The sequence below is a fragment of the Dendropsophus ebraccatus genome, chromosome 9, assembly GCF_027789765.1.
Source record: "Dendropsophus ebraccatus isolate aDenEbr1 chromosome 9, aDenEbr1.pat, whole genome shotgun sequence".
Taxonomy (NCBI): Eukaryota; Metazoa; Chordata; class Amphibia; order Anura; family Hylidae; genus Dendropsophus; species Dendropsophus ebraccatus.
Window position 1 is genome coordinate 42,997,105 of NC_091462.1, and position 13,526 is coordinate 43,010,630.

General features: G+C 42.1%; 1 protein-coding gene across 12 annotated transcripts in view; it reads left to right on the forward strand.

Annotated features, from left to right (window-relative positions):
• Positions 1 to 4,354, forward strand: part of LOC138800916 (UDP-glucuronosyltransferase 1-6-like) — a 78,040-nt gene extending 73,686 nt beyond the window's left edge. For all 12 annotated transcript variants that reach the window (XM_069983123.1, XM_069983127.1, XM_069983132.1 and 9 more), the window contains 2 exons: positions 733 to 952; positions 3,873 to 4,354. In XM_069983123.1, the coding sequence (XP_069839224.1) occupies positions 733 to 952; positions 3,873 to 4,164 (512 nt within the window). In that variant the 3' untranslated portion in view covers positions 4,165 to 4,354. The remainder of the gene's footprint in view (positions 1 to 732; positions 953 to 3,872) is intronic.
• The last annotated feature ends 9,172 nt before the right edge of the window (positions 4,355 to 13,526 follow it).

Genomic DNA, 13,526 nt, shown 5'->3' on the forward strand with positions numbered 1-13,526 from the left:
ACCTAGATTTGTTTTATTTAAGTATTCTGGCACTTTTGAAAAATCCAAATGCTTTTGAAGAAGTTCCAAAATAGAAAAAAAAATCCATACTTACCTAGCACAGTTCCCTGCTATTAAATGGGTTATCCAGTGCTACAAAAACATGGCCACTTTCTTTCAGTGACAACTCGACTCTTGTCTCCAGTTCAGGTGCAGTTTGCAATTAAGCTCCGATCACTTCAATGGAACTGAGCAGCAAAACCCCGCCCAAGCTGGAGACTGTCTCTGGAAGAAAGTGGCCATGTTTTTGTAGTGCTGGATAACCCCTTTAACCCCTCAACACCCTGTATGGCTCCCTCCAGTGTCCCAATGTTGTGCCTTCTTCCTGCTTCTGAGATGAGCACCCAGAATGGGACCTGCCTGCTCAGCCAATCATTGCCCACAGCGGTGTCCTGTCACTACAAGTGATTGGCTGAGCAGGCAGGTACTGGTCTGGGTGCGCATCTCAGATGAAGCAGAAAGAAGACACAAAATCAGTGACTAAAGAGACCCAAACATGAGCTACAGGAGACCAGGCTAAGTGAGTATTTTTTTTTGTTTATTTTTGCCTGGCTCCAGCGGCATATAAATTAGCCTCTAAGCAATGGGTCATTTTCTGATACATTAAACAAGTAGGTAACTCAGAACCTTTAGTATAGGGTATGGAAACTGTAACATGAGAGTTTTTCAGACAGTTGTTTTATCTTTCACCAGCTCATCCGAAAGTACGTGCCTTTATTACCCATGCGGGCTCACATGGAATCTATGAGGGTATTTGTAACGCGGTCCCTATGGTCATGTTACCCCTGTTTGGTGACCAAATGGATAACGCAAAGAGGATTGAGTCAAGAGGTGCTGGAGTGACCCTCAATGTCTTGGACATGACACCAGAGGACCTTAGCAATGCTCTTGACCGTGTAATAAATGATCCAAGGCAAGTGGGAAATATTTTATGATATATTAATATTTTACAAGATTTTTCTCTTTAAAAATTAAAGATTTGCAGCGTTCAGTCAAAATGTAACAATTTCGATAGAAAGTAAAAAAAGGCAACTGGACATAGACACATGACATAGAAATTACCAGCTAAAAGTCTATTACAATTTTACCATTGCTGTTGGATATTTCATTTCTGTTGGATGATTATTGTTATACTAAAATGCACATCTACCAATGAAATAAAACTTGTGTGCCCATAAGGCTGGAGCTACAAGACAATATAAGGTGTAACAGGGGTCACAACCAAAAATCCTTATGCTACACGGAAATGATCGCATAGTGTCCGGGCTAAGGTATCTGAATAGGGTCGTGTCACGACCCACGATTGTCCACCAAATATTCCCTCAGTCTGACACAGTGCGATCACTGATGTTTGGTCATTTTGTAGGCTGCACACCATCCAGCACAATAGAGGCAGAGTTGGAGACTGCAGCACTTTTCCTCATTCAGTATGTATGATAGGGTTGTCCAGGGCTGGAAAAACATGGCTGTTTTTTTTTTCCAAAACAGAACCCCTCGTGTCCTGGGTGAGGTTTTGCAGTTCAGTTCCATTGAAGCAAATGTATCTTGAATAACCTCATTAACAAGATGAGGAGAAGATAATGTAATGTGAACTATTGGACAGGGCTGCAGCTCCAATGTATCTGTATCTCCAATGTATGGACAACAATTAGGCCTACTTCACACAGTGTAAAAATAAGGGCAAAATACATCCGCATTTGGATAAATACGGCCTTAAATAAAGAACATGGTTATTATTTCAGGCCGTATTTATCCAAATTAGGCTGTATTTTGCCCTTATCTTTACAATGTGTAAACATGTAGGGTGGCATTTATTAAGTCCGGCGTTTTTTACGCCGGACTTATAAATGCCCCCGCAGCTCCGGCGCTACGGAGATTTATGTAGAGGCGGACTGCCTCTACATAAATCCCGTGCGCGCCGGTGCGCACCGCCGAAAACCTACGCCAGCTGAGGACTGGAGTAGGTTTTCGGCGTACATTTGTGTGGAACGGATGGTAAATCGCGCGGACTCTGAGTCCGCGCCCTCCGTTCCGCCCACTACAGCCCCCTTTCCGCCCCCCTGGCGTACTCGGCGGAACGTGCCGATTTGCGAATATTTTATTCGCAAATCCGCCATTTGCGAATAAAAAAATACGCAAATCGGCACTTTCCGCCGAAAATCATCCATTCGCCGGATGATACATGTGGCCCATAGTGTTCGTGAATGAAAAAGAGGGAACAGTTGGTACCAATGGCTAGAAAAAAGGCTCCCCACTCCACCTGTATTAGGCTAGTGTGAACCCAGCCTCAAAATCTCATTTTTCGCTGTCCCTTTTGGCATACTCTCCCACCTGTCTAGAATTAAGTATTAAACACAACTGTGTCTGGTGGGACACTTTAAAGGGATTCTGTATCCAGCAACCCACCACCCAAACAGCGACAGTAAGTTGCCAGTTCCCAGCTATATCTTTTAAAATGTGCCCAGTGTCTTGTTTAGGGTAAAAAACAATATTTTAATCTGTAGCAGCAAAGTCAATGAGGTGTGGCCTAGAGCCTTCGTGCCCTAGGCCTGCAACGCCTCTCCTTTCTTCCTCCCCACCCTCCTCGTCATTAGGAACACCCTGGGAGATTTTCTCTTTTTCATTGCTTGTCGAAACAGTGCACATGCCACACCTCATTGACTTGGCTGCTGCAGATTAAAAGATCATTTTTTACCCTAACCAAGGCATCGGGTGCATTTTAAAGGACACAAATGGGAAGTACTTACCCTCATCAAATAGATGGTTCTAGTGGTTTGGGGGTGGTGGGTTGGTGGATACAGCATCGCTTTAACACTATGGAACCTTAACATTAGATGCCCACAAAAAACTGTATGAAAGAGAGAGGAACAGATGTCCATGCTATTTGTGTGAATATCTGACTTGATCAGCCCACAACAAACAATTTCTGGGCTTATTGCACATGGCAATCATCAACCTGTTTGCCAGATAATCCATCCATGTAATAGAGCTCTTAAGGTCCTTTTACACATACAGTATAAATCATTTTGCGCTTATTTAGTGAACGACAAAATGTTAATACGATTGTAATTCAATACTGGTCCCTGAACGATGAGTGTTTACACTGAAAGACATGCAAACGATTAACAATAATTTTAAGGTCAGCTCAAAAGATGCGATCAACGACATACAAATAAATTCTGGTTCATCGCTTCATCATTGCGCTGCTTACACAAGAAGATTACCGATTAAATGTGAATGATACATTGCTCAGTAAGTGTCCCTATAGACTTAATAAAAGGCCCTTTAGACTAAAGGTTTAATTCTGAATGTAAGTCAATATTTTAAACATACCTGTCCCCATTTTTTCTTAAAGGAATAAACAGGGGTTGTAATTACAAGCACTTTAGCAATATACTCACTTTATTTTTCTATGTTTCATTAACTTAGGCTAATTATATTATCAGCTCTGCAGCTTACCAGGAGACAATGCTCTTTGTAATGCAACAATTCAGTCAGTATAATGTCACTATGTGGTTACAGAGGTTTTGGTACTGTGTGACAGGAGAGCTGACCATACAATGCAAGCACTCCAGGATTCTATACAATTGAATGTGCACATACAGTAGCTGTACACATGTGCAGTAAATGGAAACACCTAGCGGCCATATGAAGAACACCAATTTAAACAGAAAACTTTAAAAAATGAAGAGAGTATATTTCAAAACTCTTGTTGATTTCTTGAAAAAAGTCTTTCGCAACAGAGCCTTTTTAATTAGAGGGGAAATAGACAGTAAAATCATACATTAATATTCAAGTGCCTGTTCATCTCTTACTAATTTTTTCAACTTTAGTTTCAAGAAGAACATTGATCGATTGTCCGCTCTACATCTGGACAGACCAGTTCATCCTCTGGACCTTGCAGTTCACTGGGTAGAGTTTGTCATGAGACACAAAGGTGCGCCCCACCTGCGGCCGGCTGCTCATGATCTGAACTGGATACAGTACCATTCCCTAGACGTCTTTGCCTTCCTCCTTGCTGTGCTGGTCACCACGCTCTTCATCAGCTTTAAATGCTGCACTTACACCTGCAGACGATGCTGCGGCAGGAAGTCAAGACCAAAGTCCAAGTCTAAAAAAGAGTAGATCATGTTTATGTAGAATTACCAGAATTTCTGAATGCTTCCTCCTAGCAATGTGAATTTAAAATGCTTTATTATTTTTTTTTTATTTTTGCATTGAACAGAAAAGTTTCTAGAATTTGACCCATAGGAAAGGAAAAAAAACCCTGTGCAACCTGCATTCTGTACACAGAAATTAAAGATGAATCCCTCTATACACTGACTTTCTTTCCTTTCTGACTTTACACACACATATGACTACATGCACTCTAAACACTTGTTTTTGTAAATTTGCCACTTTTGTAATCCATTGCAGCAGCCTCATATACAATACTCCAGCAGGACTTTTTTTTTGTCCTATAGGTATATTTACAAAGATATTCCTACTCAGCTTTTGATCAGCTCTAAATAGCCTTCTAAAGGCTTCTGTGGGTGCTATATCAGGTAGGCAGGTAGTAATAGATCACCGAAATGATGGTACATTGCAATACAAACAAGCAATTGTGTTCTTAAAGGGGTTATCCAGCGCTACAAAAACATGGCTACTTTTCCCCCTACTGTTGTCTCCAGTTTAGGTGCAGTTTGCAATTAAGCTCCATTTACTTCAATGGAACTGAGTTTCAAAACCCCACCCAAACTGAAGACAACAGTAGGAGGAAATTGGCCATGTTTTTGTAGCGCTGGATAACCCCTTTAAAAAAATATAACCCCCTCCAAAAAACAAAAACTCATATTGTTTTTTAAAATAAATGGTAGGAATACAAAGTACAGCTCACCGCTCAAAAAAAGAGCCTTCATACAGTGTCAGAATATAGTGGTACAAGCATGCCATCTAGTGGTGAAACTGAGTTCAGCATGTAGACCTCCTGAAACTCAGAATGCTCAGAGGACGGCTTAAACGGAATCTGTCAGCTGTAATTAATGTTCCAGACTGCTGGCACCGTTATATAGCTGTTAGGTCAAAGAGACACATGGTTCTTTTCATATATCCGTCTGTGCTTCCAGGATGTAGAGAAATGCTTTTATTTTCTGGTACAAGGAGACAAAAGGCCCTATTCCACCAACAGATCTGACGACAGATTATCTGCCAAAGATTTGAAGCCAAACCCAGGAACAGACTATAATCAGAGAACAGGTCATAAAGGAAAGACTGGATTTCTCCTCTTTTCAAATCCACTCCTGGGTTTGGCTTCAAATCTTTGGCAGATAATCTGTCGTCAAATCTGTTGGTGGAATAGGGCCTAAAGAGGCTTCTCCAAGCTCCTGAATAGCTGCAAGCTGTAATGCCTCCTCTCTTCCCCCTCCCTGCTTGATTGACACCTGGAGTTTCCCCGCTGTCAGCATGATATTGACACATCATGCCGGCAGGGCCGTATTTACCACTAGGCACCCGTGGTCCGGTGCCAAGGGCAGCACCTTGCAGGGGGGCAGCACCAGGGTGCAGGGGGACAGAAAAAACTATATATTTTTTTTTTTTAGTTTCCCTCCTCCCGTTCAGACTTGCCAGTAAATCTGGTGTCTTTTCCAGGGGGGTGGGGGTTTGGTGGTATTGGTCAGGCCTGGTATCGCCAATAGGTGCGTGTAGATGGGGCGTCTTCAGGTTTAGTGCCTAGGGCAGCAGCAGCTGTTAATACAGCCCTGCATGCCGGGCAGGGAAACAATCCATTACATGCATTCACTGTCCGTATGTCCACAAAACCTACGGACGTGTGAATGCAGCCTAAGGAGGGGTTACAGCTTGCTGCACTTCAGGAGCTCAGGAAGGCCTCTTCTACCCTTTTTACGATATAATAAAATCATTTTCTACATTCTGGAATCACAGACAGATATATTAAGGGTACCAAGTGTCTCCCTGATCTAACAGCATCTAACAGTGTCAGCAGTATGGAGCGTGAATTGCAGCTGATAGGGGTTGTCTAACTAAATATTAAATTTTATAATATGTAAAGGCGCTCAGGGTTGGGACACAAAATAAAAAAAGACCCTCCTAATCTATGATATTTCCATTTTGGTTATAAAAGCATTAAGGAAGGTAAGTTGGGGGGGGGGGGAACACACACAATAATACTGCCACACAGTGAACCCACTCAATATAACACTGCCAGGGATGACAGCAGTACTATGCATCAACAGAGGCTAGTCCCCCGCCACTTTGCGTCTGTGGCAGATGCCCCTGCCCCATGCCCCCTCTCACCCTGCCTCGGACTCCAGCTTGTTAAATAACTCCTTGCATGTCACCATGGTTAATATGTGTGGCATCCAAAGAATTAACTGACCATTCCAGGGCTAATCTCCAAAATTTATGGTAAGTGTGGCATGATGATGATGATGATGAGAGCTGTCCAGAAGACAGTGCCCGGATAATTGACAATACTGTTCCACTGTATCACACTAAACATTCAAACACAGGTACCAAAGTTTACATGCCTGAAATGGATAGGCCCAGATGTGCATAGGTAGACTGCCTTACAGCATAGGGCTCATGGCTCATAAGGCTGCTTATTTGCATATATGGCTGAGCAAGCACTCTGATTGGCTGGCACTGTACCTTGCAGAAGCTTACAGCTCTGGAATTGCAATTTTAGCGCGTTTAAACTATCACAGCAGTACCACCTGTTACCACAAGGGGGATCACTGCATACAGATTCAGACAACACCCATAGAGTTCAGCACTCGTTAGCTAAAACTATTTTTTCTAAAAAAAAAAAGTAAAATCAGAGTTTTGCTGTGGGTTTCCCCACATTTATGAGCAGGTTCATTATCTAGGAACCAAAAATATCTTGTGGGACAGTTTGAGGAAAATAGAGCAAATAATTATTTTGTGCCTAGGGTCCAACGGTGGAATTTATTCTGTGGTCCACCACACAACCATATGAAAGTTGGTTTGGCCTTTGGTTGCTAAGAGATTTGATAGTAGCACGCAATCCGTGGCTCATAAACTTGTGGGACTTCATCTACCCGCATGTCTTGCTGGCTGCATGTCATGAATGAATGCTCAATACAGTTTTTTCATGGCACCAGTGATTATCAATGGGGTTATCTGTTCTTTTGTTAAGAGACGACAACTACAATTATATCCTGTCCTCAGCATAGTCCTGGAGCTATGGTATTTTTTTTTACCTCAGGAGGCACTCATAGAAACAAAGAATATTGTCGGCAGAAAAAAACCTGGTCCATTTAGTCCACTCTTCTATTATTTCCTTTATTATCATCTTAGAATAGATATATGTTTACTAGAGATGAGCGAACCGGGTTCGAGTCGATCCGAACCCGAACGATCGGCATTTGATAAGCGGGGGCTGCTGAACTTGGATAAAGCTCTAAGGTTGTCTGGAAAACATGGATACAGCCAATGACTATATCCATGATTTCCACATAGCCTTAGGGCTTTATCCAAGTTCAGCAGCCCCCGCTAATCAAATGCCGAAAGATCAGGTTCGGATCGACTCAAGCATGCTCGAAGTTCGCTCATCTCTAATGTTTACCCCAGGCAGGTTTAAATTCACTTAATGTGGATTTACCAACCATATCTGCTGGAAGTTTGTTCTCCCTGGTTAACAATGTCATTGGTAATTGGGCGTTCTTGGTGGTACAGATGAGAAAAAGAGTGACCTGCTCTGTCTTCTTACCTTCCTGTTTCCAGTAATGTGGTGCCAGAAGCAGCGACTGCACGGACCACATTGGAGGCAGGTGCACTGAGGAACTGCCCCAAGAACATTTTGGGGGACATTTATGAAGGCCGATGTACTCGTACGCTGATTCTTAATTAGGCCCCATCCCCAATTGCCCCACCAGATTCACTTATGGTGCGTTTACACAGGCAGATTTATCTAACCAATTTTGGAAGCCAAAGTCAGGAATGGACTTGAAAAGACAGGGAATCTCAGTCATTCCTTTATGACCTGTTCTCTGTTTATAGTCTGTTCCTGGCTTTGGCTTTAAAGATCTGTCAGATCTCCATAAGAGGCTTGACCTGAACAGGTGTAGATTTCTGCCATGATTTACACCTCTGAGCTCAGCTTGCCGCGCCTGACTGCCATATGCCAAGGAAGACAGGGCGAATCTGCGCCGTCTCCCTGGCATATGCCAGTGGCGCAGCCTTCATAAATGTCCATTTGTGCACATTTCATGGTAAAATGAGGGGTGGCATTTTAAAGCACACTTGGGCCTTCTATGGTTCTTTGAATTGAAAAAAAAAAGGCTCTTAGAAGGCAAAAAATAAAAATTAACTGCAAAAAATAAAATTGGGGTTAAAAGGGAATCACCCTAATCATCCCATCATTTCCTGGCCCCTGGTATTCTTTCTTACTTTTGCGTCCAGTATTGATCCTGACATCCTCCTCAGACTGTCTACCTTGTACTTGCAGTTCTACTTCTTGCTCTGACCTGCCCCCAGCCTTGTTGCATTATGACTGAGCTCCCCACTGCTAGAACTGTGACTATTCTAGAGACCATGACCTGGCAATCCTTTTGCAGCAAATCAACACCTTAATGCGGGGGTTAAAGCGACTCTGTACACACAATCTGACCCCCCCAAACCACTTGTACCTTCGGATAGCTGCTTTCAATCCAAGATCTGTCCTGGGGTCCGTTCGGCAGGTGATGCAGTTATTGTCATAAAAAATTACTTTTAAAATTGCAGCTCCGTGTCCTACGGGCGTATCTGTGCCCTAACTTTGCACCACCCCTCCATCCCTCCTCCCCGCCCTCCTCATCATTAGGAATGCTCCAGGCAGATTGCCTTCTATTCCCCACCTGTGTTACCACAGCACATGGGCTGGATCATTAAGACACCTGTGCAATGTTCAAACAGGAGTAATGGCATTCCTAATGATGAAGAGGGTGGGGAGGAGGGAGGGGGTGGTGCAAAGTTAGGGCACAAATACGCCCGTTGGGCACGGGGCTGCAATTTTAAAAGGGATTTTTTATGACAATAACTGCATCACCTGCCGAACGGACCGCAGGACAGATCTTGGATTAAAAGCAGCTATCTGAAGGTACAAGTGGTTTGGGCGGGGGGTTATCAGATTGTGGGTACAGAGTCACTTTAAGGTTCTAAACTCTTTGTATCCCAGTCCAGTCTGTGCAATATTATACTCTTCTGGTCTTGGTTGTTGGATAATGGAGGTCTAAAGATACATTTACTATATACACCAGGATGTTCCCCGATACATATCATAAATGGGCACTACAAATGCTGTGTGAAAATAGCCTTATACACTTAGTTACTATCTAAATACCAGGGTCTTACACGGGGGCGGTAGAGATGGAAGACGGTTTCATGGTGTTAAAAAGCAACACTTCCTGTATAACACAGTTTTCACTTCCAAATGAATTTTCCTGGACATTGAACTGTTAGGACGGCAGCAGAAAAACAGGAAATATATGGGCGGAAACACTGTCTGCAACCCACACAGCAAGGCAGCCTCTAAGAGATCAGACTCTGTAATAAGTAGTTTCAGGGTTTTAGATTACATAGTCATAAGAAGAAGTCACTGCAGTAGAATCATAGAAACATTCATTATAACACAACGGTACATTAGGATCCAGACCCACCAAGGGGAACACTTCAGCGTTGGCCTGGACCTTCTTAATTGGTTTTACAAATAATATGGTGGGGGAATAAATAAAGAGTGCCTAAAGTTCACACAGTGTTGAGAGTCCATATCAAGACTGTGTAGGCCCCTTGCACTCTGCAATTGGAGATCCTCAATTACGCATGCCATAGAATCCCTTACAGTCACGTATGGGGGAGATTTATCAAACTGGTGAAAAGTAGAATTGTCTTAGTTGCCCCTAGCAACCAATCAGATTTCATCTTTCATTTTTCGAAGAATCTGTGAGGAATGAAAGGTGGAATCTGATAGGTTGCTAGGGGCAACTAAGTAAATTCCACTTTACACCAGTTTGATATATCTCTTTCTATGGGCCTTTGGGCATGACTGTGGGTTCCATAGACTGCACAATTGTCATCTTGTTGACCGCCCACAATTACGAGTGTATTTTAGGAACATGCAGGTCCCAGCCCGCTGTCACACTTTTCTGTAAGCCTTGGCCTCTCATCCAGTGAGGTATATTAGTGTCTGAAAAAACACACTGTAGCTGTAAGGGAACTCACGTAAACTATTTATCTACCTGTGTATTTTGTGTCAACAATACATTTTCCCTATGCATGCCAGTATATTATGCCCGTATGTAGAAATATGCACAAGCACCTGTGATAGCATACTGCCAGGGACCTTTACCTGGCCTCCCCATAGTGACTATAGGCCCAGTGATCTTGCCATTAGGACTTGTCGTCACAGCTATAAAGGGTTCTGCAGGGATCCATTTTCTTTGATCTGGGTAGTTGTGGTGTAGGTCCGGCTGTGTATTATAACCATTCTCCTACTGTTATCGATTGAGTGGGCTCAATGGTAGTGTCTGCACAATCATAAGCTTACTACCCAAGATCCTATAGATACTAACACGTCAAGGTGTAGAAAAGAGCTGTCTTTTTTTTTTTTTTTCATTCTCACATATACTTGTAAGAAACCCCTGCTAGCTCCAGATCCCACCCAGCACCGTCCTTCCCAATGGGCAGTGTAGGCGGCTGCATGGGGGGCCATGACTCATAGGGGGCCCTGACATGACTTCTGTGGGCATAGCACCTCTGCCTGCTGCTGGCTGTCAGTACACGTGATACTGCCGACTCTGGTTCTGCCGGTGCTATTGCCATTCTACACTAGAACAGTCAGAGCGCTGCTCCTGGCTCCAGGGGGGCGGGTCTGGTGCTCTGGGCCTGAGACTTCTGTTGACAAACGCTATTTGAAGTTAATGTATATATCAATATTGTGAATGCTTATATCTGCATTGCCACGCATGTTTCTTCTCTATCTTTCTTTACACCAAATGTGATATAAATGCATAAATCTCACATGGTCGCATGTTCATTCGTACTAAAGGTGTGCATGTGGGAATACATATGGGGAACAGTACGGTCGCCACTCGGTCGAATGTTGCCTTTTTCTCCCGATGTTTTCTAAAAAATAAATTGTTCGCCTACACATACATGGCTTCTCAAGTTAGCGTTTAATATTTCTAAACATTGAACGTAATGCTGCTTGCGAACACGTGCGTGGTGAAAACGATTAGTGCCAAAATTTTAAATGGCGTCCAGCAATGTGCATCGAAAAGACTGTGGGTATTAAGAGGGCAGCAGTATATTATATTTCATACAGATAGAAGACGCACCATTCAGGCAAGGGTAGGTCTACATTATATTTAAAATGAATCCTAAAATTTCACACAGCCATAGGAGGTACAAAAGGTGCGTCCATAGGAGGTACAAAAATATAGAGATCTATCAAAAACCAGAAAATTAATGGAAAAATAAACAACCTACTAGAACAATTATCTGTTGTTTGTGTAATACCTCAGAAACGAATGATAAGCTTCGAATGGACAACCAAAAGAACGACTGTTATTAAGGATCATCATCCTGTGTAATAGAGTGAAAGATTTTAGATAGTTCATCATAGCGATCTTTAGAGATCGTTTATCATTATTCGTTCAAAAAAACCCACCCTAAGCTGAGACTTCCTGTTGTATCTGTGGTGATAAGAGTAGGCTGCAGTAAAGTGATCTGTACAGCATTACAGCGACATGTGACACCAGTAGATAGAGGAGAGCAGCGGCTCCCTCTGGAATGACCCTTTTCAAAGGTCAGAGAGCATGCTCAGTAATGTTTCACATTCATCTCAAGGGGACGGTTGTCATCTATGTCCATGAGGCTTGCTGTAAAGCATGTCACTAAATGCTGTCAAAAACAGCCCAGGCAAGATGGCATCCCCCCTAACAATGTAAAATAAAGTTATTAAAAAAAAAAATAGATTACAATAAAAGAACATTTTTTAGTATCTGACTCGAATTAGTAAAAGACAATTTAGGTGACACATTCCCTTTAAGGCATAGACTTATGTGGGATCTAGCACCAAGACATTAGCCGTATAGCCTTTAAGTTATTAAGTCCTTTAAATTGTGAGGAGCGGCCTTCATTGATCAGACTTAGGGTGTGTTTACACAGAGAGATTAATCTTACAGATTTTTGAAGCCAAAGCCAGGAATAGATTGCAAAAGAGGATAAATCTCAGTCTTTCCTTGAGCTGTTCACTGGTTATAGTCTGTACCTGGCTTTGGTTTCACAAATCTGTCAGATAAATCTGTGTAAACGCACCATTATTTTTCCAGCACATCCCCCACATGCTCAATTACATCCAGTAATTGGGGGGGGGGGGGGGGGTTAGTGGTAAAACTGACATATTTTATTCTATAGGCTGAATGCAGCAATATGCACGTTTACATAGCTTTTCTAATGTTTTACTTTTTTTTTTTTTTTTTTTTTTTAAATAGGTATCAAATAAATGGCCATACTGTGACTCTTGACCTACAGGGCTCTATGGGGTGTTATTTTTCTATGTCATGATATCTTGTATATTACATATATTATATGTTTATAAAATGGGAAAGGGGGGTGATTTAAACTTTTATTGGGGGAGGGGCTTTGGCATTTTTTTTTTTAAACTTCAGTTTTTTTTCTTTTACACTTTTTACGACTACTTCATGAAATCATTAGATTGCATACACTGATCACTAGTGGTGTATTGTGCAAGTCAACCCCCAGCAAACAGGCTGTTAAGTCCAGTGCTCTTACATCAGCACAACCTCAATGACATAGCAGAGAGGAGTGTGACTGGGCTGAGAAGAGAGGAAGTAACCATGTGCTGTACTGGCAAACAGCCCATGTAATGTAGTTAGAGCTGCACCATGGAGGGGGAGCTCAGGGGTTCAATAACAGCAGTAAGTGCCCAAAAATCACCTTGTCATCACTCTGAATGGTGACGGTGAACTAAATATTGGATGAGTCCTAACAGCTAGGTAGGAACAGTTCAAAGCCCAACAAAACAATAAAACAGAAATATCAAACAAACAGCGCCCTCAGTTCTCTGAACGTTCTCTTTGACTGAAAAGATATCAAAGGAAGGGAACTAATGCATTTGAATTTTCTTTGTGGAGTCAATAGTATTTTTGCTGAAGGTATAACTTTTTCCAGGTGTTTTCATGATAGTTTCAAAAACAATACAAATAGCGTAAGAACCCTTCAGACTGAAGGCAATTTATATATAAATAAATAAAAAAAATCTACAAACATGCAAATGAAGGCAGTTTATTATTCATTTCACTCTGCTGAACTTTTTTTTTTTCAAATATGGAGAGATGAGATTTTTTAATTTTTTATATACAGAAAAATTCCTTGGTGTTTAGATTACTTCTTATTTTGTCCTCCAGGAGTAACAATGTCTACTTATATAGAAACAAAATGCAAAGAATCTCAAAATAACGTAACAA